General features: G+C 52.9%; 1 protein-coding gene across 2 annotated transcripts in view; it reads left to right on the top strand.

Moving 5' to 3' along the window:
• Positions 1 to 25,192, top strand: part of BCR (BCR activator of RhoGEF and GTPase) — a 129,245-nt gene extending 104,053 nt beyond the window's left edge. Inside the window, exons 15-23 of one of the 2 annotated variants that reach the window (XM_025933583.2) lie at positions 3,138 to 3,235; positions 5,066 to 5,197; positions 17,308 to 17,367; positions 18,056 to 18,165; positions 19,459 to 19,598; positions 20,474 to 20,608; positions 21,372 to 21,477; positions 21,967 to 22,129; positions 22,474 to 25,192. In XM_025933583.2, coding sequence (XP_025789368.2) covers positions 3,138 to 3,235; positions 5,066 to 5,197; positions 17,308 to 17,367; positions 18,056 to 18,165; positions 19,459 to 19,598; positions 20,474 to 20,608; positions 21,372 to 21,477; positions 21,967 to 22,129; positions 22,474 to 22,563 — 1,034 coding nt within the window. In that variant the 3' untranslated portion in view covers positions 22,564 to 25,192. Of the gene's footprint in view, positions 1 to 3,137; positions 3,236 to 5,065; positions 5,198 to 11,762; positions 12,021 to 17,307; positions 17,368 to 18,055; positions 18,166 to 19,458; positions 19,599 to 20,473; positions 20,609 to 21,371; positions 21,478 to 21,966; positions 22,130 to 22,473 lie in introns of those variants that run through there. The other variant, XM_086681980.1, reaches the window with a different exon arrangement.
• Positions 25,193 to 27,270: the final 2,078 nt, after the last annotated feature.

Raw genomic sequence — 27,270 nt, 5'->3', positions numbered from 1 at the left:
CCCCTGCAGGTGGGTCTTGTAATTGCAGGCACTGGCGTTTTCTGTAGCCAGGAAATACAGCCTGAGTTCCAGGCAAGGAGGGCTGCAGGGAGCACTTTGACCCAGCCAGTAGAGTAGATTTGGCTGCTGACAGCTGACTGGTTACCCTTTTCATCCTTCCCCTCCCAGGCAGGGAACGCCTCTCAGCTACTCAAGCTGTCAGATCAGTGAGGGCTGGTTGCATTTCAGTCCAGGGTGGCACATACTGTGTCTCTCAGAATGGCACTCCAAACAAGTCCTCATCGTCCCTCTTAGGAGGACAGAGGACAGGCACTGTGCTATTGACCTGTCCCACTGATGCTGCAAAACTAAACAAGAAATCCCTGACAAGCCACAGCATAGAAGACAATATTTACAAACCATATATACATGATATGGGACTTGTATTCAGAGCATATTAGAGAACTCTTAGACCTCAGTGCTAAGGAGACAAGCCAGTTTTTTAAAATGAGCAAAAGATAGGGGTGCCTGAGTGGCTCAGTTGATTAAGTGTCCGACATCGGCTCAGGTCATGATCTCACAGTTCGTGAGTTCGAGCCCCGCCAGGCTCTGGGCTGACAGCTCAGAGCCTAGAGCCCGCTTCAGATTCTGTGTCTGTCTCTGTCTGCCCCTCCACTGCTTGCACTCTGTCTCTCGCATTGTCTCAAAAATAAATAAACATTAAAAAAAATTAAACATAAAATAAAATGAGCAAAAGATTTGAATAGACACTTCACCAAAGAAATACAAGTAGCTAAGAAGCGCGTGGGAAGATGCTCACGGTCATAGGGAAATGTAAACTAAAACCACAGTGAGGGGGCACCTGGGTGGCTCAGTTGGTTCAGCGTTCAGCTTAGGCTCCGGTCATGATCTCACAGTTTGTGAGTTCCAGCCCCACATCAGTCTCACTGCTGTCAGCACAGAGCCCACTTCAGATCCTCTGTCTCCACCCCTATCCCACTTGCACCTTCTAAAAAATCAACATTAAAAAATAAATAAATAAAACCACATTGAGGTTCCACTTCATGCCCACCAGGATGGTGATGACCAGAAAGGTACACAGTGACGACTGTTGGTGGGGATATGGAGAAATGGGAACCCTCAGACACTCCGCTGGTGAGGATGTGAAATGGTTTGGCCACCCTGGAAGACAGTTTCACACTTTCTTAAAAAGTTAAACACACCCGTACCACGTGACCCAGCAGCCCTGCTTTTAAGTATTTATTCCAGAGAGATAAGAACACGTCTGTATAAAGACTTGGATGTGCCTGATAAACATAACACGTTCATCCATGCAACAGAGCGCCATTCTGCAATAAAAAGGAATGGAGTACTGATACAGGCAACGATAGGGATGAACCTCAAAAGAATTATTCCCAAAAAAAGACACCAGGTGCAAAAGATTACATGTTGTATCATTCCACATGTATGAAATTTCTAAGGCAAAATTTGGAGACAAAGCCTAGCAGCGGTTTCCTGGAACTGGGGATGTGAGGAGGTTTGCCTGTAGTTGATCCAAAGGGCCTTTTGCGGTGGGGGGGGGGGCGCGGCAGTGTTCTGCAACAATGGCAATGCTGATTTACTAAAAATCCTCAAACTTACAGCAGATGGATTGTACAGTGTGCAGATTTTACCTCCATTAGGTTGTCACATAGGTGTAATTGTCCCCTGGGAGCACCTGCTCCACACCCCTCTCACACAAATGCTGGTGTTTTCAAGGGTTCCATCTAGGCCTTCCTCCCTCACTGCATACACTCCCTCTTCCTAGGCCCAGGGACCCTTCCATCAACAGCGCAGTTGATGTCTGGAACTGCCTCTCCATCCCCACTCTTCTCTCCTGGCCTCCCTCTATTACTTTCTGTCTGAGTCCCCAGTGTCCCACACTCTACGCTCCACATCCCCAAACTGAACCTATCACTTGGGCTCCCAAACTTGTTTCTCTTATTTTATGCCCTGCCCCAGTGAGAGATGCCACCCTCTCTGCCCTGTGGCTAGGCCAGAAACCACCATCTGGTTCCCTGGCCATATCAGTAAGATGACATTCTCTGTCCGTGGAGTTTCCTCATTACCTCTGGCCACCTGCCCCACCCTTCATCCAGGCCCTGGGAGTGGCCTCCTCCCTGGTCCCTACCTCCGCTCTCCCTGCACCCCACAATTCTCCCAGCAGTGAGCTGTTTTTGGTGCCCCATCCTGGCCTGCAGCACCCTTTGCCCCAGTTGACCTAGTAAACTCACAGCAGGGTCTGCGCAGGTGGTCGGCACTTCCCCTAGCCCCACCCTTCTCTGTGCATCATCCCCCTGATGGTGATGGTACGTTCATCTCTGCCCAGGTCATCACCCATAGGGTTCTCACGTAGAGGCTTTAGCCAGGATTTGTCAAATGACCAGGTGAGCACACGTTCTGACAGGTGCTGGTTCAGCTGTAACACGGGGCAGAATCTGCACGTGAGGTGCTGGGGCCCATGCTGGCCACTGGTGTTTTGCTTTATTTTTTCCAAATTTTTATTAAAATTCTAGTTAGTTAATGTGCAGTACAATATTGGTTATTGGTTTCAGTGTTGTTTTACTTTGAAGAGGAACTTATGACTTTTTTTTTTTTTCTGATTTTGAAAATGTCAAGGAGCAAGAACTCCTGTCCCCTTCAAGGCCAACTAACAGGAAAAAATTAAACTTAATAGCACACACGCTGGGAATCCACACAGACATGGAAGTTACAAAGACAGGCAAAATGAGGCATATATGTCATCCTGAACCTAGGAGAAGGGGGCAAAGGTCTGGGGCTTCAGAGGAAAGGAATGCACTTCACAGGACGACAGGAAGAGCAGATATTTAACAACTAGATGTTTGCCCTGCCTCACCAGTAGGTCACTCAAATAACCCTTATTCTGGGAAAGACCCCCCAATTTAGATTCTTCTGTGTAGTTACAGGAAGGGCAAAATTTCTCTTGAGCCCGGATGGTCTTGATTGCTCTCAGCTCAGAATGATCTTCTTGTCCCAGTGGCCCGCCCATCTTGGGGCAGCCTGCCCTTGGCCCCCTACAAAAACAGCCCCTGCTTCTGATAGAAAATTCGGGTAATATGGAAAAGTACGATCACCTTCCCTTTGTTGCCCTCCCACAGATCTGTACTGTACCCTGGAGGTTGATTCCTTCGGTTATTTTGTGAATAAAGCCAAGACTCGCGTTTACAGAGACACAGCTGAGCCCAACTGGAATGAGGTGAGGCACTACTTCCAGGCAAGTCTTGTATGTTGGCCCTGGCTGGCAGGCCAGGATCTTTTCCATGGGGAGAGTCTGAACACCGCCCCCACCCCACCCGCCCTGGGCTCCCTAATGTCTTTCCTCGCAGGCAGGCGCCTCCGCCTCCGCTGCCCACATTCCACCAGCATTCCAGGAATCTCCTGGGAGGAGGGGGGGGCGGCCAGTCCAAGAGATTTTATCTCTGTGTTCCTGAGAATCCAACCCCCTTCACTCCCCATCACAAAGAAACAGCCTATTTTTCTGGAGAAGGTTTTGGAAAAGAAACTTAAAAGGGTTTTTTGTGCTGCCTTTGTTATTGCTTAGTTTACTTGGTAGATTTCCGTACTGTTTTTCCTCGGAAGTTGGAATGAGCTCTGTAGCCCTCTTGGTTTCTGGAAGCCTGGGGCTCTGCCAGGGGAGGGCTGGGGTAGGGACCCTACTTGCCTGTCCCGAGTGTGGGATTTGTATAGTTTGCTGCTCTGTTCTCCTTCACCTTGGAGGGCTGTTGTGTAACTTGCTCACCATCTCACCTTGAGCCTTTGGGAGTGTGGGAATGATTATAGAGTAGCCAATATTGATGAAGTCCCCAGATCTGTGAGAATGCCATTTCCCAGTTTCTAGAGTAGCTGTGGCCTAGGAAAGCCTCATGCTTGAGGCTGTGGGTGGAAAGCAAACCACCTGCTCCCTTGGAGAAGAAGAAGCTAAGACCAAATGGCTGTCTGGTCCACTTTGGGTCATGTGGCTGGTAGAGCCATGGGGCCAGCACCCAGCTCTCCTTTCTTGGCATCCATGACTCTCCTCATCAGATTTGCTGCCTTAGTAGGACTGGGGCACAGGGAGCCCATAGGATTACCCAGTCATTATAGCTCTGGGCATCTGTGCAGAAAGGGTGATGGCTGCCGTGACAAGGGAGCATCACAGCCAGACGGATCCATCAAAGGCTTTGCAGAGAGTAAATGAGCATGACCTGACAGGGGCAATGAGGGAGGGGTTCTGGAGGCACCAGCAGTAGAGGCTCAAGGAACCGAGGCATGGAGGATTCCAGACCAGCATCACCTGGTGGCCACCCTGGGTGTGCATATGGATCATCAGGGCTGTTACACATTCCTGGCACACACACACCCTCCCCACCCCCATGCAGGCTCAGAAATATCTCCTTTCTTTTCCCCCACCCTCTTCCATTTCCCCACCATGAACCTGTGCCTGCAAAAACACTGGTGTGAAATGTAGAATTTACTGAAGACATCATGTGGTGATGGAGGAGAAAGTCAACACCACACATCCCACAGCAGACAACTCGAAAGCCTATAAGAACGGTTCTTTCCTCTCCTATATCACCTCCATGGGTCGATTTCCTTCCCCGCTTTCAAATAAACTTAATTTATAGAGCAGCTTTAGGTCCACAGCTTTAGGTCCAGAGCAGAAAGGACAGAGATTTCCCATATGCCCACTGTCCCCAAACATGCACAGCCTCCCCAACTAATCGATGAACCTACACTGACATCATTATCACCCAAAGTCCATAGAATATCTGCATTTATAACCAGCACCCATGAGCTTCTGATGCAGGGGGAATGGGGACTGCCTTTTGACATACTAGCTTAGGGAGTTTGGATTCAGTGTGAGAGGCATTCTGAGCTTCCAGAAGCATCCAGATTGAGCCACAATGGGATGCTCACAGGGAAGTAGCTTCTGAGGGTCTTTGTCACAGGACTAAAGTAAGCAGGGTCTCAAGTCATGGGTCCTTTTGGGGCAGCAAGGAAGTCATTGGACCTGTTAACAAGGGACTTTCCTTTCTTGGGGCTACAGGAGTTTGAGATTGAGCTGGAAGGCTCCCAGACCTTGAGGATTCTCTGCTATGAAAAGTGTTACAACAAAACAAAGATCACCAAGGAGGACGGCGAGAGCACAGACAGGATCATGGGGAAGGGCCAAGTCCAGGTGAGGCTGCCGCCCTCCTCTGCCCCCTGCAGAGTCCCTCTGCCACCACCGCGTGCCCCCCCCCCCCACCTCCGACACAGCTTCGTACACCTGCCCCTGAACCCGCCCACACCCTCCTCCAAATGCTCCAGTTTCTTTCCCCATTTGACCTTCTGGGACACTGAGGTTGCCTGGCTCCACAGGTTGGGAGTGGTTGGGGCAATTCCTGCCCCTCTCTCTGTTTGAGTGCCTGTTAGGCCCCATCTTGCCCCCACAGGAAGTTCAGTTTGACTTGTTTTGCAGCGGGGGCCTCAGTTCCTCCATAGCCTTAGTTAGCAAAGTCCAAAGGCAAAACGGTGAGGCGGCGCTGTGGGCTGCAGTTAGCAGTTCAGAGACCATCTCAAATTGGAAAAAGCACAAAAATCCTGGAGTCTACCTGCCTGACATCTTCTCTATGGCTTCTAGACCCGGCTTCCAGGCGGTGCAACTGCATCCCTAAGCAGGGCAGACACAGCACACACACCCCCCACCAGAGTTGGCATAGAAGCCCCCTGATGGGCTAAGAGTAAGTGTCCATACAGGACGAGAAAGGGAACCCCAGGTCCTCAGTGAAAACCATGTAGGCCCTCAGTCCTTCAGAAGCTTGCCTAGCCACTGGAAGCCCACCATCAGCCCTTGTGCTTCTTGGCAGACAGGAGCTGCGCCGCCTGCCTTGTGTTTCTCACGGCCTCACCTGTGCAGTTCTGTGCCCCATCGGGGGAAACCCTGATATCCACATTCCTTACAGGGCATCTTACCAGACTCAGCTGAGCAGTTTCCTCCCTGCCCTGCCCTGGAGGTGGGCACTGACTGTTCCACTCCTTTCAGACCCTCAGATCCTTCGACAAAGCCTCCAGCAGGAGTGGGCTGGCTGGGCGTTCCAGGTGTCTGTGGGAGAAAGGGGCTCTCCATGAAGCCCCACCTCCCTTCCCTGAGGCCAAGAAGTAAAATTCTTTTTGTGCTGAAATACTAAGCGGTAGGAATGAAGGAGAAGGATGAGTCTCCCCTGAGTAATTGGGGAGGGCCCACATGCATTCATTCAGACCAGCAAGTCCTCCCTGAGCAATGGCTCTGGATCCCCTCTGTTTTACCAGGTCCTCAGGACAGTTTTCACACTGCCTGTTTCCCCACCCTGGAAGCTTATTAGGGAACTCAGTGGCTCAGGGTCTCCAGGGACCCACTCCCATCCCATACCTTGAGACCAGGTCTAAAAGTAAAAATGCTCCTCTGACTACCTTATACCTGCCTCCCCGCCCCCCCCCCCCCCACCACCACCTACCTGCCAGCAGACATCACCCAGCCAGGGGGCAGACACTACCCCCACACAAAGACACAGAGAAAGGAAACTAATGAAGCACCTCCCCACCCTCGTGCCACATCCCATACCTTCCTAGGAGAGCAGGTCCAAGGCCTCAGCTGACCCTACAGACAGGACCTGGGGCTGGACTCTCCTAAGGTGGGCAGTAAGACCAGCCTGGGGCAATACTCCAGTGAGCCCACTGAAGTGTGGGGTGCATGTTGGGGGGATCAGTGGGGCAGCCTTGCCCAGCATAGGGAAAGCAGGATTCTTGGCCCCTCCCAGAAGATGTAACTGGGGCACAGGGGGTCCCAAACAGACCAGGTTTGCCACTCACTGCTGATAAAATCCAAAGGCACAGAGAGGAGTGGTGGTGAAATAGGGAATTTATTTCAGAGAGGCCAACACTGGGAAGACGGGACTAGAATCCCAAAGACTGTCTCCAACGTGCCAAAAATGCTTCCAGGTTCATATGAGATAAGTGTGGGACAAAGGTCGGTGGGCGTATGCAGGTGGGCAGTGATGGTCAGGTGAAGCATTGTCTTGGGGTCAGTCATGTCGTGTCTTGCTGACATCAGGATAGTCCTTATTACTTGAGGGGTAGCTTCAGTTCTCAGGGGATGCTTTGCTCGCTAATTCTTTTGCCGTAGTTAAGAGATGAGCTGGAAAGAACTTCATCAGTGAGGAAGTACGGACTGAGATCGTATTGGAGGTAGTTGAAATCCTCTTTCAATAGGCAGAGTCTGTGTAGGCCAGCTCCTAGTCCAGGGGCACTCAGTGGATGTCTTGGACCTGAGTCCTACCTGTGACTTAGATGCTAAGGGAGAAGGAGATGGTTCCTCCTTGCTCCCCATGTGCCTGGCACACCATTGAGCCAGTTGTAGGGTCTTGGTGGCAAAAGGCTTCTGGGTGGAAGAAGCAGAAATGCAAGCCAGTGCTCTTCAGTTGTTCCACTCTTAGGGTCCTATCCAAGGATCTTTGACGAGCCAGGCACCTTCCCCAACCAGGGTCACCCCCATGAGCTCAGCATGCGTCGCACCTTGACCGATACGTACACCCACTGCAAAGTTGGGGTGATGTTTGGGAATGGCTCGCATGCCCAATGCAGACACTCACCACTCTGCAGCCCCCCAGTGTCCTTGAGACATTGACCCCCCAGTGTCCTTGAGATCTAACTCTGTATTTCCACATAGATTGCGTTCACCTTCTTGGCTTTACAGAGAATCCCATGGATTGAATCAACCACATCATTGAGCCATTCTGCTCTTTAAATTTTTTTTTTTTTTTCAAACGTTTATTTATTTTTGGGACAGAGAGAGACAGAGCATGAACGGGGGAGGAGCAGAGAGAGAGGGAGACACAATCGGAAACAGGCTCCAGGCTCTGAGCCATCAGCCCAGAGCCTGACGCGGGGCTCGAACTCACGGACTGCGAGATCATGACCTGGCTGAAGTCGGACGCTTAACCGACTGCGCCACCCAGGCGCCCCAGAGCCATTCTGCTCTTAATGGACACTAAGTTTTCCAGATTTTGCTATTCTGTGAGCATGCTGGTGCTGGACATCTTTGAAAACTGACATGTTTTGGCATTACTGGGCAACAGTCACAGCTTGGGCTCTGCTCTGCTGCTTCACAACTAATGTGTTCCTCTTTCTACCCCTCCCTTCTCCCTCTCCATGCTTGCATCTGTTCCAGCCTGGGCATCCCTTCTCCACACCCAGCCCTGACCCCCATCTTGCAGAGCCCAATGGCGATCTGAGGATGCAGACAGGCTGGGTGTCTGGCCCCTTTTTTCAGCCCATTACACAAGGCTAAAGGAGGCTCAGATTCCACCAACCTTTGACTCAAATCATCCAAATTCTCCAATAGGTGACTCCTTCCAGTAATCCAGGAGGCAGTGAGATTTGAACCAGGGCCTCTGAGCACTGGTGGGTAACTGGGGGGGTCTCAGTGAAAGAGAGAAAAGAACAGATACTTGTCCTCTTCTTTTATTGTATTGAGACCTCTTTGGAAACCCTTTGCCACATTACTGCCGGATATAAGCAAAATATTCCTCCGTGCACATGACCTGTGCTCTCAAACACTCTTCGGACACATGGACATGTCAGAGGAGCACCCTGTCCTGTCCCAGGGAAGAAGACAGCAAGTGGTGTTATGGGGGCTGGCTTGGGGCATCTCTCCAAACTCTGGCTGTTCTCTGCCCCTTTCTGCCATCTGGCCCCAGTCTGCGTTTCCCCTCACAGGTGCTTTGAGAGGTGCTCCTCAGCAAATAATCTCCCTTGCTTTTCCTTCAGTAGGACAAGATGGGACAGGAGTAGAGAACATGGACTGTATTTAAAAAGAAAAAAAATTACAACCTCATTAGAACAGAAAGGTGAACGGTGTTCAGCAGGATACAGGTATAGGGACCACTGCAGGGGAGTTTTGCAGCAGGGGAGAGAGATGGACCCCCAACTCTGACTATAACAAGGGAAGGGGGAATTTATAGACAAGGAGCAGGGTGTGGGGTGGGGGTGGGGGGGCGGTCATCGATTGGAAGTTACTAAAAGGAAACATCAGGGGTAAGGGAGATTCTGGCTAAACCTACCTAATGGGCAGGCCAGGGCAATCAGATGTTACTGGGGGCTGGGGTGGGGGGAAGAAATGAGGAATCTGGTTAGACGTTGAGGGTAATCCGCTATTAAGGATGTCGAGGCACGGTTTTTGCTAAAATTGGGCTCTTAGGGAAATTCCCAAGAATGAGGTCTATTGGAAAACAACTCAGAGGAGCCCGACTGGTTTGGTCAAGGGGAGACTCTGTCCACTCCCTCAGCCCCAGTGTGCCTCCTGTGACCTGGGGCAATTCATCACTGCCTGTGTAAACTTGTTTCCTCAATGTAAACTGTAGTCGGGGGCCACGAAGCCGGATGTGGAGGCCTTCAGTGTCAGCTGCCACTGTTATTATTACTCATTGTCGTCACTGTTAGTGGAGAAGGCGGGCTCTGGCTCCACTCCTTCGTCTGTGTCTGCTTTGGTGGAAGAGATGAGTGAATGGGAAGCCTGGCCGCTGAGCAATCATTAGCCAGGAAGGAATCCCAGCATAACCCAAGGTCCGTTTGTGACTCACGAAGAGTAGGCAGTGGCCAGCCTGGCCCCTGAGGACCCCCATTCCTGTGGGGAGGGGGAGGGGGGGCTTGTTTGCAAACCCGGGATCCCCAATACGAGTAGGAAGGAAGTCAGAGGAAGAGCGGTGATGACGTCCTATGACCCTAGCCAGGCCTCTTTCTGCCTCCCCCAACCCCCACAGACACTGTTTTCTGTGTGGGGCACCCCTAGGGGAGGGCATTCGTGACTCTAGGGGGGGACAGCCTTCCTGAGTGGGGGCTTTTCCCAATAATACCAGGCACCTTCCGAGTATGCCATGTGGGACAGACATGTAGCCCTGCCCATCCTGTTGCTGGGGTAGGGGAGGTGGGAATAGCATGGCCTTCTCCTGCAGGTGCCTTCCACCCCCACCTGCCACATGCTCTTTGACTCATAAGTTTAGTGGAAAGCCCTTCCTGTGAGGTGGAGAAGGTGCAGCACCCTGGGAGTATCTGAGGGGGCCCAGGAGAAGCCCACAGCTGGCCAGAAGGGCAGAGGCCAGGCAGGTCCCTCCAAGGGGCCAGGGACAGAAATCAAGTTTCCAGCAAAGCTGCTCACATGCCTGTCTGGGCAGATGGTGTCAGAGTCATCTGGGGAGCTAGGGCCTGATCTCCCAGAGCTGGGGTCCTAGATCGGTCTGGTTTTACTGCCTTACATGATGGTGGTGAGCTGAGGGTTCAGGAACCACTGGCCTGAGTCTGAGGTTCCAGCTCTTGCTCTTCAGATGACTTGGCAGATCCCTGCTTCCCCTCTTAAATGATGCAGTCTCCATGAGAGGAGAACAGAGGGATGAGCCAAAGTCAGCTGCTCAACTGACTGAGCCACCCAGGCACCCTTCTCTTCTCCATTTTCAAATTTTCTGTGTTGTTTGAACCCCCTACCCTATTCCTTCTTAGTGATTAACTTTATATCAAATCCTAGAATATTGTCATCTGCCATTTCTCCTGATATTTTGTGTGTCTAGCTGGGCTCACGACTCACATTCCAATGGGGACGTCAGAGTTGATTTTTTTTTTTTAAACATTTTTTTGTGAGTTTTGGTTGAGACTGGGGCCTCAGATCTCTGGTCTGACCCTTACTTTATTCGAAACTGGTACTTAGGGCTGTCTGTATGTGGTTTCCCAAACTTCTCTGCCAGCCTGGGTTGTTTGCCTCACGCGTAGAAACCTGGTTGAATACAGACCGACAGGTCCAACGGTGCCCCTTTCCAGGGGTGCCCTGGCACCCACACTCCAGCCCTCACCAAGACCTCACTGTAAGGTCTGCCCACTCACGGGCAGTATCCTCATTCGACCACCAGTTCTGTGGCACTTGTGCCCCAAGAGCCCACTGAAGTGCCCAGCAACAGCTGTATGAATGTGGAGATGCCACCAACACTTGGACACGCACGTGTGCAGCCACACCACTGAGTATGCCAACCCGAAACTGGAAAGAAGCTAAGTGCCCATCAGCTGGTGAGTTCATAAGCCAAGTGTGATATATCCATATGAAATATTATGCAGCCAGAAAAAAGGAAGGACATTCTGATACACACTACATGAATGAAACTTGAAGACATAAGTGAAAGAAGCCAGACACAAAGGGATAAGTAATATATGATGACACTTACATGAAAGTATCTAAGACTGGCTAATTCCTCAAGACTAAGAGTGGAATAAAAGTTACCAGGGGCCAGAGGAGGGTGGAAATGGGGAGCTACTGTTTCACAGATATGATGTTTGGGATGATGAAAACATTTTGGAGATAGGTAGTGGTGGTGATTGCACAACATTATGGATGTACTTAATGCCATTGAACTGTGCACTTAAAAATGGTTAATTTTATGTTATATATATTTTACCACCATTTTTTAAAGAGTTAGCATGTCATGGGGTGCTTGGGTGGCTCAGTCAGTTGAGCGTCCGACTGCAGCTCAGGTCATGATCTCACAGTTTGTGGATTCGATCCTCAGGTTGGGCTCTGCGCTGACAGCTCAGAGACTGGAGCCTGCTTCGGATTCTGTGTCTCCCTCTCTCTCTGCCCTTCCCGCACTCACACTCTGTCTCTCTTTCAAAAATAAATAAAAACATTAAAAAATAATACTAATAAAAATTAAAAAAAAAAAACAAAACAGTTAATATGTCCACAGGGTACAGGAATGGACATGGGAGCCCAGACCCAGCCACTTGCCCTTTCATGAAATCCCTCAGCAGAATGACAGCCCCTGCTCAGTGCAGCATGGTGGAAAAGCCACTTTCAGAAGCCTCTTACAGCCACCCTTTGGAGCCTCGGCACCCTTACCTGTAAGAGGGCAAGCGTCTGGCTCTCAGCAGTCCCCAGTGACCAAATGCTCACTCTGTGCCAATATGTACTGCAACGCGTGTATATTAAATATGTTTATACTGTACGTCTTATAAACACATGTCTTGGCCCTGAGATACCACAGTGAATGAAATAGACAAAAGCCCTGTCGTCGGGGCTGGTGGGAGAGGCAGACGTCAACCGAAATAAGAGTAAGAGCTGTGGTCAGGTGGGAAGGAGATGGGGTTTGGGGGAGATGTGGTTTTCAGTTCGGTGGTTGGGTACAGCAGGTACTACTACAAGGGTACCGAGAGGTCCAGCCTTTCATTACAGGGGATTACCTCAGGGCCATGCGCTGTCCACCCACACAGCCATTCACTGTGCCAGGGCCTCCTATTATTGGGGGGAGGGATGCCTTCCTGGGTGGCTGGGGGTGCGGTGCTCAGAGATGAATGAGGTGCAGCCTGTGTTGGGGGTGAGCAAGAGGAGAAACCAATGTCCCCTCTTAAACCATCTTGGAGGGAGCAGGTCCAGTGTTTTTTGCATCAGTAACATAAAATGGGTGATGATTGTTTTTAACAAACATCTGAGGAAGATTTTTGGCTGTAGAAGTTACGAACATGTAAAAACATGTGAGCAAATCCTTCTTGTACAGATTTCCCCAAGATTTGTCCTGAAGAAGCATACCACTACCACCGTGGAGAAAGTGTGGCCATGTGACCTGGACCCTCCTTGCTCAATTGAGGTCCAGTTTGGGACCCTATCTTTTTTTCTTTAGCTGGCATACCATAGAATGCATCCATTATAAGTATACGATTCAATCATTTTGGTAAATTTACAGAGTTGTAGAACAATCACCAACAATCCAGATTTAGAATACAGTAAAACCTTGGTTTGCAAGCATAATTCATTCCAGAAACATGCTTGTAACCCAAATCACTTGTATATCAAAACAAATTTCAAGAACTGCTAGCTCAGTTGTGATCATGTGACATTCGGCATCACGTACTACTCGTGTTGCAAGACATCACTTGTTTATCAAGTTAAAATTTATTAGAAATATTTGCTTGTGGAACACCCTCAGAACAAGCTATTTGCAATCCAAGGTTTTACTGTATTTCCATCCCCCAAAATGATTTCCTCATTCCCATTTATAATCACTCACTATTCTTACCCCCAGACCGAGGCTGATCTGCTTTTTGTGTATAGATTTGCTCTTCCTGCATGTTTCATGTAAATGGAATTATTGTATATTTATGTAGTCTTTTGCAACAGGCTTCTTCCCCTTAGCAAGTTTTTGAGCATCCCGCACATCATAGCAAGTATCGGCCCTTCATTCCTCATTATGGCTGAATCATATTCCATTCTGTGCATTCATTTACCACGTTTTATTTATCCATTCACCAGTTGATGGACACTGGGTTGTTTCCAGCTCAGGGCTATTACCGTTAACGCTTCTGTGAACGTGGGCACACAAGTCTTTGTGTGAATGGATGTTTTCATTCTTCCCGTGTGGAGACCTGGGGGTGGAAATGCTGTGTTGAGCAGCCAAGTTTAGCTTTGTGAGGAGCTGCCCTACTTTTCCAGAGTGGCTGCAGTATTTTATATCCCTAATGGCAGAGTCTGAGGGCTCCTGTTTCTCCACAGCCTAACCAACACTTGTTACCATCTGTCTTTTAGATCATAGATGTCCTGGGCAGTGTTCCTTTATCCTTTTAAGTGATGCTGGAGCCTGGTGGGGATCAGAGAGGGTAGCAAAGAATTAAAGATGTGGTTGTTAGAGCTCAGGAGAACAGATTGTGACAACAAAAGCAGAATCGGGAGACCAAATTTCCCTCCCGGAGAGATTTCTCCGGCAGCTCTGAGAAGTCCCATTCCAGGGAGTAGCTTCCAGTGCAGACATGGAGCTCAGTAAGGGGCCCTGGGGAAACCCTGCTGGACCATCCTGGGCGGTGACAGTGGGCACAGGGGGAACTACAGTCTACACAGAGGCTAATGAGGAGGGAATGGGCATTGCCTCCTGTGGACTGTTTAGTCCTGCCTCTCAGGCTCAGGGTAATAATGCCTGGTCCTCAGCCAAGCCACCTGGGCACACGGGGGCAACCATCTACCAGCCCCACTGCCCACTGTTGTTCCTTCGAGGCCCCTGCCTCTCCCAACCCCGAGGAGACAAGCAGGAAACCATCCCTTCCTTCTGAGAACACTGGGTGTGAGCAGACACCCCCCCACCCACCCAGTCCCTGTCCAGTCCTCCAGCACCCCTGCAGCAGGCACATTCCTCACTGAGACCTTGAGACCCCGAGGGGCCCCCACAGGCATCAGAAGCACCATTTCCTGGTTCTCTCCACTCTGTCATCTATTTTTCCAAATCCCAGTCCCCAGCTTGTTTACTTCTCTGGTCCTTTAAATAGCCACATGAGAGCGCGTGCCAGCCTTGAATGTCGTTTGGGACTGGACTGCACTGAGCCTTGGGCTTCATCATCGTGTTATTCTTCATGCTCCTTCCGCTCTTCTCGGCACAGTCTGTTCTTTGGAGCTGAGCCAGCATGGGGTCGGTCTTTCCCACTGGAGCTGCCGCGAGTCCTGGGGGCTGGGTGAGGAGCTGCCTGGCAGCGCCATGGCCCAGATCTGCACTCTGGAGGCCAGCTCGTGCCACAGCCTGTGGGGCCAGGTAGCAGTGGGGCTGGACATTGGTGCTGGTGATGGACGATGGCACTGAACCCCCCCCTCCACTGGGCTGGCCATCCTCTGGGAGGGGGGCCACAGGATGTTCTCTGCTCGAGTCCAGTCAAGACTGTGCAAGCTGTTATTGGTGTCACTAGCTGGGGTGGTACCGGCTCTGGGGAGGGGGTCTCTAGAACATGTACAGCCATGAGACAGACTGGCCAGGCAGACGTGTGTTACTCAATGTCTCCAAATGCGCCCACAGGAAACCAGCCACTTGAGAAGGAAGTTTGGCTTTTCTGGGCTTTAAAGAAAACTGACACGCTGGAGTTCCCGTAACCAATAGGCTGTTGGTGGGGGGACGGGGTGTATTTTCCAAACACACACAAAAAAGGAGAATCCAGGGGTGATCGGAAACTTTGACCTTGGTGAGCCAGGCTGCAGGGGTGGGGCTTCCCGAGAAGCGTGGTCAAAAGGCAGTAGAGGCCGGGAGTTTGTCACACTACTGTCCATCTGCGCTTCTGTCTGGACGTGCTCCTGTTAGCCACATCGGCCTCTCAGAACAGCAGGGCCAGGGATGCGAGAGACGCCATCTGCCCCCGCCGCCATGCAGGGCCTCCTACGGTACTTCCACCCTAGCCGGGCCAGCCGGAGCCGACTGGCCTCTGCCGAAAAGCACCTGTGTGCTCGGGGCACGGCCCTGTGGACCCACATCCGAAACCTCATCTGCAAGGGCAAGGTGGGCAGATGGGGGTGCCATGGTCTCCTGGGTGGGCCGTGTAGGACCAGGGGTCCCTCTGCCTGTTGGCTACATTGAGGAAAGGGGTCCAGTGATTACTGTTCCTGGGAGGGAAAGGGAAGGGGATTTCCTGCTGAAGCTGCTTCTGTGTCTCCTTTAAAGAAAACTCTTGGTGGTGGTGTTGAGCTCTCCCTTTCCTTAGGAGCCGGAGGTATGGTGTCTATCCCCTTCCTTCCTGAGAAGCCAGGGCACAGGAGTTGAGTGTGATAGTCTGGCAGTATGCCCCCTCTCCCTTACCTTTTCCCACCATACCTTATCTGGTTGAGAGCGAGTTAGGGCCCTAGCGTCATCCCCCTCCTGCCTCCCCCCGGAGGAGGCTGTTCCCCGAGCTGGATGCCTGGCATTCACTCTAGCGGGGGAGCACCAGTTGGGAGGTTTCCTTTTCTGAGTGGTTTGTGACTGACTGGTCCCTGCTGACAGGCCTTGCCCTTCAGGGTGGGGTCCCCATGGCCCAACAGTATGCCCACCCCCAAGAACTTCCAGGGACAGATACGGAGCAAGAACCTGTAACCACACAGCCCCAGGAGGGAAACACTCTGCCACCCTTTGTTTTTCTTTGTCATTGTGTCTGTACATTTCAAATCTTTGGAGATGTTAACCAGTAGGATGGTGAAGGGGAGGTAAGGGGAGCCCACACCCCAGGAGTGCCTGTGACGAGCCTCCATGCCAAGCAGTGCAGGGATAGAGGCTCTGGTTGCACACAGCTGAGAGGTAGCAGCCGCTGGACCTTGTTTTCTCACCTGCACAAGGTCCACATAGCTGTCACTTCTTGGGTCCCTTGCAGTGGATAAACATGGATGCCTGTCCTGAGCACCCCACTGGACCTGGCACTATGCTCAGTACCGTCGTGTGTGTGTGTGTGTGTGTGTGTGTGTACACAAGTTTGTGTGTGCAGAAATCACGAGACATGGACCCTGCTATCAAGTGATTTGCCTAGTTTCAGCCATGTATCACAAGGCCCCGTATGAGGAACGCCAGGTTACATGGTGTCAGACAGTGGTTCCTTAACTTGGCTTTATACCAGAATCACTTAGGGAGGTTTCTAGTTAAGTGAACCCCAGATCCCACCCTGAACTGTGAGTGCAACTCTGTGAGTAGAACTCAGGGAGCTGTTTTTTCAAACAAGCTCTTCCCAGGTGCTCATTTGTCCAGCCCACTGGTGTGGATGTGTGCTCCCCAAAACAGGGAGGATGGAGACCTCATAGATGGGGAGAGCTTGGCCTGAGCACAAAGTTGGGTATGTTACAGCAGCACAAGCTGTCAGGTGAGATGGGGCAGCATGGTCCCGTGGGCCGGCACTCAGTACTCTGTGGGGTAGAAGTCAGAGGGCTACAGAGGGCCTTCCTCCAGACCTGTCACTAGCTGTGTGGTTTGGAGCTGGGCTCTGGATCCTTCTGGGCCTGACTCTGAGCCATAGGACTGACCTGGACTGGAGACCCCCTCCTGCATGGGCTCCTACAATTAAACCACCAGGCACACTCAGGAAAAAAACAGTTTCAAACTCTTGGTTGGCACACCTTCTGAAAATTACTATTAAAACGGGGTTTCCCAAAATATTTAAGCCGACAGCTCGGCCTCCACTGAGCTGTGTGTAGCACCTGTGATGGCTGGTGAGGGGGAGCAGGACAGCTGCTACCATGGCCTTGAGCTCCCATCCAGAAGGGACAGAGGGAGGAGCAGGGTGCAGGGCCCAGAGCTGTCACCAACTCACACCAGGGGTGAGTCTGGGACACATGAAGCATAGGAGAGCTCTCAGTTTCCAGGGGTTTTCTAGCAGGTCCCCTTTCTGGACCCCTCTCAGGTGCCAGCAGAGGTCCGGCTCCAATTCTGACTTAAGTGTGGAGACATCACAGGCTTGGGCTGCTTGCTGCCTGGCAGGATCTCTGCACAGCCCCCAGGGCACCTAGTAATCATGACTGCTTGCTTTCAGCTGGACCCCCAGGCCCTGCAGGACAGAGACTGGCAGCGGACTGTCATCGCCATGAACGGGGTATGTTGGCACCTACTTTTCCCAGAAGATTAGCGTGGCCCCCATTCCTTCCAAAACAGTCCGAAGGAGGCTAAGCCTGAGCTAGTGTGTGAGGTGGGGCATGGCTGCAGGAGGCAGAGGTGTTGCAAAGCAGAGTCACTATGAACATTTGGTGGCTGGTGTCGTAGTCACCAGCCAGGCACTGAGCCTCCCTCCCCAAACAGTGATCCAGTGGTACCACCAAGTTAGGCAGGGCCTCGACCCTGGGGTCTGCCTGTAGAAATGGAGACCCCTGATTAGTTTTCAGTGCCCCAGAAGGATTTAAATCTTTAAAAAAGAAAGAAAAAAGAAACAAAACAATTACCTACCAGGGGAGGTCTGGGCATATATGACAAAATGTTACATTTGATAGATAATTCATGGCTTTTTGTTATGTTACTTTCTATGCTTTTCCTCTTGTTAACTATTAAGAAAGAAAGAGAAGCAGTGGGGATTAGGGTGGGGAGCAGTGTCCTGCAAGAGCCAGTCTTTAAATCACCCTGACTGTTCCTGGCCCTTGCTGAGTTGGGCCAGGGGGCTGCCCTGTGATGGGATCTTAGCCCGCTTGCCTGGGGAGGGGGATGATTTGCCAAGCCCCCAGGGCCTCTGGGAACTCAGACTGTGAGTCTCAGAAGGGTTAGAGGGCTGTGCTCCCTGCCTCCCCCTGCAGATTGAAGTGAAACTCTCCATCAAGTTCACCAGCAGGGAGTTCAGCTTGAAGAGAATGCCTTCCCGAAAACAGACAGGTGTCTTCGGAGTCAAGATTGCCGTGGTCACCAAGTGAGTGGAGAGGGGTGAGGGCTCATGCATCTGTTATCCTCAGGCACAGAGGGCACCCCGTCCCACCCCCACCGAGCAGGTGTTTCTGAAGGAAAGAGCAGGCAAGGGTCTCCACTCTCTGCGTGGTCCTCTGAGCACAGGATGCCTCTCAGGCCAATGGAGCACTCAGTGTGCTTAGCTGCCTCCTGTGTTTACCTAGAAACTTGTCCTCATCAGTTCAGGAATGTCCTCGCCCCCTCATGCAGGCCGGCAGGCTGGCTCCCACACTACCACTGGAGCAGCACAGAGTCAGGGTCTTCTTCCCTTTGTCACAGTCAGGGTTCCTGTGGCAACCCCAGCCCCTGGGGCAAGGTCACTTGTGAGGAGAAGTTTGTATGCTGGTTTGAGAGCAGTTCTCAGGGACACGGGCCTCTTCCTCCCAGAATCCATTCACTTCCCCTGTTTGGAATCCAGCCGGGCCCCTGACCTCAAAGGCCAGAGCCTGCGTCACATGTCCCCCGGACACCTAATTGTATCCAAACACCACTCCCTGCCCCCAGCTGCACCCCAGCCTTCCCCACAGCTCTCTGGGTGGACCTGGGCTTGAGCAGAGAGGACTGTGTCAGCAGTTACCCCAAATAAGCACTGCTAATGGGGGTGGCTTAGGAAGGAACTTTGCTGAGCTCCTGAATCCAGTTGCTAAACTAGTCTAAAGCTGACCCTCCAAACAGCACATCTCCTATTTTTAGGGTACTCCTACTCTGGGAATTGGGTGTTGTTAAGATGTGAGCAAAAAGTGTTTAGAACCACAGGATTCTGAGTGCTGAGGTTAGGCAGCCCTGTGGGGTTGTTCATCCAGCAATCCAGCAGGTGTTGGAGTGCTGCTATGTACAGGGCTCACCTCTTGCTCAGGCCTGGAGGGGTCAGGGTTCACCTCTCACATAGCAGTCTTGGCAGAGCCAAGACTGGGTCCAGGACTCCGCAGCCACCTATTAACCCGATGCCTGGAATGTTTTAACTGACTTCCTATGGCTGATAACACCTAGGAAAGCCTCCTGACCTTCCCTAAAGATCACATATAACTCACAGGTCATCTGACTACCTTAGAAAGACCCTAATAAGATCTAAACAATGGTAATCATGAACTCTGAGAGCAAACGGAAGGCATGCAAGAGGGTCTGTGTACGCCCACACCCGGGGGCCTTCATCACCCCCATCTCTAGGTGTCCAGGTGTGCAGACAGTTGATGGGTCCAGCCCCGTGGCCTGAGCCAGGGGCTGCCAGGCACTGAAGGTGCTTCCCCTCACCCTGCAGGAGAGAGAGGTCCAAGGTGCCCTACATCGTGCGCCAGTGCGTGGAGGAGATCGAGCGGCGGGGCATGGAGGAAGTAGGCATCTACCGTGTGTCTGGAGTGGCCACAGACATCCAGGCACTGAAGGCAGCCTTTGACGTCAGTGAGTGTCGGCCCCACGCGGTGCAGGATGGGGTGTGGGCGTGGTGACCTTGCACCCCACGGTGCAAGTGGTGACCTTGCATGGTCAAGGCTCCTGTTGAGTATATTAGGCTCCGTACATTTTCTTCACTTCTTGTCTGATTTTTCCAGTGAAAAGAAGAGGGAGGGGTGAGAGGAGGTTCCACAGAAGCCCGTTCTCCTGTCTGAGCCACATGTGCATGGCTCTCGTGGAGTTGGCCCAGGGGCTTATGTGGGGCCGCCCCACCTCCCACTGGGGCTTGGCCTGCTTCACAGGGTAGAAAAGAGGTGCCGACCAAAGCTTTGGAGTCAGTGTGGTCTGACTTCTAAGTTGGTGGAACTACCTCAATCCCCAGATGAGGACACTGAGACCCCAGAGGCTCCTCAGAGTAGAAGGTGGCAGAGCCAGGACATCGTGCCTGGATACTCTTCCCTCCCTGGTTTGTGACACAGAGGGCCAGTGGCCACCTGAGGCCAGAGGGAAGGCACTGGTTTAAACTGTAGAGTGGCACAAATAATCCCAGTATCAGAAGATGCCTACCGTCAGGTAGTTGCTGCAGAGCGTAGCCACCCAACTCCTGCCCAGGCACCGTGTCTGCGATACCTCCACTGGCCTGACAGCTTCTCGTGGTGGCTCTGCTGCCAGGCTGCCCCTTGCCCAGCAAGGGAGGGGTCAGGAGGACGCCTCCTCTGCCAGAACCACTGGCATACTTGGAAGAAGACACAACCTGCTCAAAGGAGGAACCCCAAAAACCGTCCTCCTGCTATGGGCTGACTTGCCTGAGGCAGGGAGAGCGGAACCCTACTTGGTCTCCGTGAGTAGGTATAGGTCGTGCTTCATCTCCACGCTCCTTCCAGATAACAAGGATGTGTCCGTGATGATGAGTGAGATGGACGTGAACGCCATTGCCGGAACGCTGAAGCTGTACTTCCGTGAGTTGCCGGAGCCCCTCTTCACCGACGAGTTCTACCCCAACTTCGCCGAAGGCATCGGTGAGCATGGGAGGTCTCCCCAGCCCCTCCTGTCCAGTGGTACTCTGAGGTGGGAGAGATGTCAACAGCAAGGTGAGGGTGAGCTGCGCCCCCTCCACCATGGTCCACCTTTGAGCCCAAACTTCACGGTGGCAGCGGACCAAGAACCTAGCTGGTCCTAGAAGGCCTCTGCCTATCCTCAAAGGGCCTCCTGCTGTCCCCATCCCTCCAAGGAGCCCAAGAGGGTGAAAGGGCTGGTACCACTGCGGCACACTGGAGTATGGGGTCCTGGAGGCTCCTTCCTCCTCACTGCAGTGCCCCTCTGCTCCTCTAACCCCAGCTCCTGGTCCTGTCACATTGGGCTTCAAGCCCAACCTGACCCTAGGTCCTCCTGGAGGGTGGTGTCTGAAGTGGGGGTGTGGGGGGACAAGGCAACTGCAGCTTCCACACCCAGCCTCCAGAGCCATTCATTCAGCAGAGGACCCCCAGGGTACGCAGGGTGATGAGGGAACTTCCAGGGCCTTGAAACCTTCCTGCCCTCACTCTTCCTGCTTCAGTCCATGCTCAGCTTCTCATGCCTTGGGCTCTTCTGAGCAGAAGGTGGGAATGGCCAGGTCGGCTGGGAGGGCAGTGATGCCTGCCACCTCCTGGCACTGGATCCTCACTGGGGGCCAGTGCTATGTGGGCCAGAACAATGATGGGCCTGGACTGCCCTGAGAGCCCCAGGAGGGGCCTCCAACTTGGTCATGACCCTGAGAATAACCCCCCTCCCAACCCCCTGCAGCTCTTTCAGACCCCGTTGCAAAGGAGAGCTGCATGCTTAATTTGCTGCTGTCGCTCCCAGAGGCCAACCTGCTGACCTTCCTCTTCCTTCTGGACCACCTGAAAAGGTAACCCCAGCTCTTCCTCGGGGGCCCCCAGGCAGCAAGGCACGTTCTCTTGTGGCCCACTGGCTCCTAGGCCCTAGTCACACTCCATGGCTCCTAGGGCCCACTCCCCCCACCCCTGTCTGTGGTTACTCATCCGTTCTGGGTATTGCTCCATGGCCTTAAGGAAAGAGTGAAGCGCTTCAGCCATGGCCTGTGGTGTGCCTGGGCTTCCTCCCCGCTCCAGATCATGGCCCACAGCTGGCCCAGCCACCTGCCAGCCCCAGGTGCTCTTTGTCCTAGGCCCCTCCAACCCAGAAGAACCGGGGTGCAGTCTGCTTCCAGCACATCCAGGGGTGGGGTGTCTGTGTTGTGGAGCCAACCCAAGGCAGAAAGGGGTGGCTCCCATTCTCACATTCCCTGAGCCACCCTCCAGAGTGGTCTGGCCCCTCCACCTCACCTCCATCCTGAAGGCCGTGTCTCAACAGCACCCTCTGCTTTGGCCCTCTGCAGGGTGGCAGAGAAGGAGACGGTGAACAAGATGTCCCTGCACAACCTTGCCACAGTCTTCGGCCCCACGCTGCTCCGGCCATCAGAGAAGGAGAGCAAGCTCCCTGCCAACCCCAGCCAGCCCATATCCATGACCGACAGCTGGTCCCTGGAAGTCATGTCCCAGGTATGAGCAGAAACAGGCTCCAGCTCACACCGCCTGATCTCAGAGGTGGCCTCTGCCTGGCCCACCCAGGGTCCTATTGGTTATTCCCATCCAAGGTGTACAGGGGGAGGGGTCCAAGGTGCTGAGAGAGGCACTTGCCTGAGGCCGTGTGGCTGGGAAGGGAAGGGAGGACCCAGGCCACTGTCCTTTCTGTTCCTTACTGGGGCTTCTCAGGGCCTGTCTGATATTTTCAGGGGCCTTCAGATCTCTTGGTGGGAGGGGCTCGTGTCGCCAGCACACTCTGCAGCTGTGAGCACCCCTCTGAGCCACTTTCCTCTTTCCTCCTCCCTGCTCTGCCCCGGCAGGTCCAGGTGCTGCTGTACTTCCTGCAGCTGGAGGCCATCCCTGCCCCAGACAGCAAGAGACAGAGCATCCTATTCTCCACTGAAGTCTAAAGGGTCAATTCCATCTCTGAGAGGCCAGCAGAACGGCCTGGAAACCTCCTGGAAAAACGGGCTATCCACAGAGTGGGAACCGAATCTTCTTGAGGAGTAATTAGGCCACCCCGCCCCCAAGGGCTGGACTACCCTTGTCTAGGGACTGCCTAGAGACAACTACCCAAGGCAAAAGGCTAAGTGGCCTGGGCAGTTCTGGACCCCGCCCCCCCGGCCCTTGGGCCTGTGAGCTTGCAAGGAGCCTCAGACTGTGGTTTTCCATGCTGCCACCAGAGGGTGCCCCAAGCCAGCATGCCTCAGCGCGCAGCAGGCCTGGCCGTGGGACCAGGTGAAGGGAGTGGTTTCTACGAACTTACCAGAGTTTGAGATTTCTACTGGAACGCTTGTCAAGATGCACCCTCTCCAGGGAGAAGGGAACGTGACCAGATTCCCTCACTATCGTGTCTTGAATAAACACCGATGCTGCTTCATACCGTGGGGGCCACAGCCCTGTCCCTGTGTGGGTGGGGGCTTTTCAGTTTCCCTGACTTAGAAATTTAACTCTGTTTGTGTAACAGAGTTTGAAAAGCTAAGTCAACACTGTGTAGCGTTTGACCCCTTTCGCCTCCTTCCTTCTCCTTCTTTCTAGAAGGAACTCTGTCCAGAAATGGGTCTTCCTATTCTGTCCTGTTGCGTTGTTTTTGCTGTTCATGTGCCCCTCAGAAGGCAGCTCCCCGTGGAGCCTTGTAACGCCTGTCTGTCTGTGCAGGACCGACACCAGGGGGAGGGAGGCCCAGGCTGCGCACTTTATGGCTTCTTCTCCAGGGATAGTGACCCTGTCCACTGCCTGTTGGGCACAAGCTCTCCTCTTTGGCTTAAAAAGGCCTCAGTCTTTCTGGCTTCCTACAGCCTGCCGCCCCCTCTGCCCACACCCTCCCTCCCCCTGATCATCCCCCGACATCAGTCACTTCATTCTCTTGCTCTCTGCTGAACAAACTCAGTAAACTTTTGTAAAAGTTTCCTCTCGGCAGCAACAGCTTGCTGACAGCTCGTTTTAAACTTTGATCCGAATAGCCTTTTGATACTTGAATATTTTTAAGTTTTCTACATAGTTTCTAATTTTTTTCCTAACAGATTCAAATAACTAATACGATATTAGAATGTACTCCATGGACAATTCGTGTCCCAGCGGCATTTTGTCTTCCTCTACACACCAACTCTGTTTTTGTCAGGGGCCGGTTCTGAAGTCTCCTGAGCATCAGGAATGTGGGGGGAGGGGTTGGTTAGGAGCAGGGGGCTGTTCCACTGGCCAGTCTCAGGGTGGGGCGCTCCTGTCCCGGAGCAGGTAGAAGGACAGGGACTGGCAGCTACCTCCCCTCCCTGCTCTCCAGATACCGGTACAGAAGCCAGGACATTCCTGGTAACCCTCCTGACCATCCAGCTTGTAGAAAAGAGAACGAGGGAGGCCGCTAAGTCTTTTGAAGAAATAGATCTATAAACAATTGCATCCTTTTTTTTTTTTTTTTTTTTTAAAGAGAGGGGTTAGGGCAAGGAGAAAAACCTTGAGAAGCCAAGTTTCCATGCTGGTCTTGCAAGAAAAGAGAATATAGTGAACCAGAGGAGGAAAGCAATAGTGTGACTCAGGAAAAGGTGTTTGCTTGTCACATGATTACACCAGTAACGGTGGCAATGTCCCATGATCCCTCCCATGTCCTGGGTGGCAGGGGTGGGGGTGGGAGGGCTCGCCTGACACGTCAATAGGCAGCTCTTGCCCAAACTCGCAGCACATGGGGGGACATGTGCTCTCCAGCCTCCCCTCTGCTTGTGGACCTGCTGAAGCAGGGTGGGGGTGGGGAAGGGCAGCAGAAAACAAAGTCTCTTAAAGGTTTTATGTCCACATACTGTATTTATTTCTTTGTACTTTTTCCTTGCGAGGAGAGCAGACCCACCATTTTAAAGGAGTGTGGCTCTCCTGGGGGTAGAGGCAGGGAGCAGGGTCCTCTGTCCTCTGCACATTTCTGGACTCACTGGGTTTCTTAGGCCTCCAGCTCTGGGCCGCCTCTGGCCTGGCTTCCCAGCCCCATCCATCTTAGCATCCCTCCAGCCCTGCAAGGGGAACACACTCTGCTTAGAAAAGCTACACCCAGCACTCATTTCTGTTCCCCTGGTGTCATGATTTGCATCTGTCGCATTGAAACTGGAAAGCAATATATCAGTGTCTGTGCCAATTTTCGTTCCCTCCCCCTACCTCCTCCCCCTTCTTACTTTTTATTTATATAGAATGTGTGCTGTTTGATGACAGAATGACCACTCTTCCTTGTGTAGCTCTAAAAGCACTCCTTTGCCGGGTCACAGTGGCAGTGGTCACTGGCCGCCTCTGTTGCCCTGTCTCACACACGGGCCTGGGGGTTGGTAAAGCGAGCATAGGGCAAATAGAGTCCTAAAGCCCAGACATGACCTTCCACGAGGCACGGCTGCTGGACTCTGCAGCAGATGAGAAGCCTGGAGCAGGGAGCTTGATCCGGCCCCTGAATCTGGAGCAGGGAGCTTGGCTGTCTCTGCAGCTGCATTTCTGCTTTGGGCCCAGCCATCCCTATACCACCGTGGGGGAAGGGACTGCTGACACTTTCATTAAAGTTACCTGAGACTACTTGTGTCAGTGGTGATTGCTCCATTCAAAAGGAAAAAACACGATCGGAACCTTTGGGAGGGTCCCCGAGCTGCTGGGTGGGAGCTGGGGGTGGGCAGCAGAGCTGGAAGCAGCAGCAGGCGATGTAGAGGGCCCGGGTGCCCCGGAGGCCACCTAGGAGGGCAGCGCACACCGCAGTGAAGAAGCCAGGCCCAGTGGGGTCTACGCACCACAGGCGGGCACCGCAGGCAGGGTTGGGACGTGAAGCAGCAGAGCAGGAGCTTGGAGCCCTCTGGTTTAGGGCGGTGGGGGTACCGGCCATGCCAAGCCCAGAGACAGGGAGGACTCCAGCCCCCCACAGCCTGGCCCTGCACCGGTCCCTTGGTCTCTGTGGTTTCTGCTGACACCAAGGTTTGGTGGTCCTGCCAGGTCTGGCCTTCCTGCTGCCTGCAGGCATGGGTCTCTCTGAGCTGCCACCAGCCTTGCCCTCAGGAAAAGTCTGTCCAGCTTACAGGGAAGTTGTGCCCAGGGCGGAGACCGGTGTAGGACTTGGGGGAAGCTGGGTCACACTCATTTGCCATCCCCCTGCGTCTCACCCCGAGACTCTCCTAAGGGTAAGGCTCACCTCGGAGACTGCAAGTGGCCAGTGAAGGCCTTCCTCAGACCCCCAGGGAGGAAGGTCTCCTCGGCGGCTGCCTGGTCAGCTCCCGAGGGTGGGGGCAGTGTGGTGTGTGGTCATCTGCCTGCCCTGTGATTCTGCCTCCGGCTGGCCTCCCAACACTGCTGCCTATGGGGCATCACTGCGGCCATTTCACTGGCCTGTGGTGACCCAGAGGAGGTCACACCGAGAGTGCGACAGGATGCCCTGGGATGAGCCTCCCCCCTCAGAATCTCCAAAGGCATCAGAGCCCCCTCCCACAGCACCCCTCCAGCATCCCCTCCCACAATTTCCCCCCACAAGTCGTCCTCACGCAGTGTCCCCTCCTCTCACAGGTATAAGAGTTGACACTGGGTTTTGCCTGCATTGGAAAAGCTTCACCTACACCATGTCATCTGTCTACTCTGACATCTACCGATGAAGAACAGGCTCCCACTGGCCCTTGTCCGAGTATTCGACCCCTAAAAGGCTACAGTTAGTTTTCTCTGTCCCTACAGTGGTGGTCCTGTTTGAAAACCAATAACAATAACAAAATGTTTTATTTTTTTAAGTTTATTTTTGAGAGAGAGAGAGAGAGCGTACGCACAAGCAGGGGAGGGACAGAGAGGGAAGAGAGAGAATCTCAAGTAGGCCCCACACTGTCAGTGCAGAGCCTGACATGGGGCTTGAACCCACAAACTGTGAGACCATGACCTGAGCCGAAACCAGGAGTCAGATGCTTACCTGACTGAGCCACCCAGACGCCTTGCAATGTTTTAAAGCCCTACCATATCACTCCTACTAGGAGTTGATTTTTCGAGCAAGAGCTGACTAGCCAAGTTCCTAAGAGCAGGCTCCATGTCCAGCCAAGTCCAAGCCAGTGATCCCAAATCTGAGATCTTCCACCTCAAAGGGCCCTCAGAGGCCTCTTAGTCCAATCCCTTTGCTTGATAGATGGGGACACTGAGGCACGCAAGGCCAGGGGTGGGGGGTGGGCACCAAGTCCTCCCCACCCAGGTTCCCAGAGCCAGTAGATGAGCAGAGGCTAGGATCTCTGTGTTCTGCTGGCTCCCCAAGCTAGCTCCCTTTCTGCAGGAAAGGGCAGAGCCAGGCCTTGACCACCAGCCTTTGCCTAGATGTGGCAAGGCTCGTGAGGGCACACAGGCTGAGGCCTCCAGGTAGCCCACATGTACACACCCTGGGCAAATAAAAGAAGACAAGTTTTGTGTAGAAATCTCACCAAAACTTCAAAAAAAATGCATCAATTGCATTAAAAGGAAACATTTCCACGAACTAACGATGGACTATCACAAATAGCTCTGGAAAGATAAACAGAAAAAGTGGGGGGGTGACAGACCCAGCTCTTGAAGAGGCCCAAATGGCCTCCTGGAGAAGCTGCCATGGGTCAGCAAGCAGCAGCAGGCTGAGGGGCATGCCAGGATGAGGAGGGACTGTCAGGCCT

Source organism: Puma concolor, chromosome D3, assembly GCF_028749965.1.
Source record: "Puma concolor isolate L17-30 chromosome D3, mPumCon1.1.hap2, whole genome shotgun sequence".
Classification (NCBI taxonomy): Eukaryota; Metazoa; Chordata; class Mammalia; order Carnivora; family Felidae; genus Puma; species Puma concolor.
Note: the sequence above shows the minus strand (reverse complement) of the source record. Positions and strands in the feature narration are given on the sequence as shown.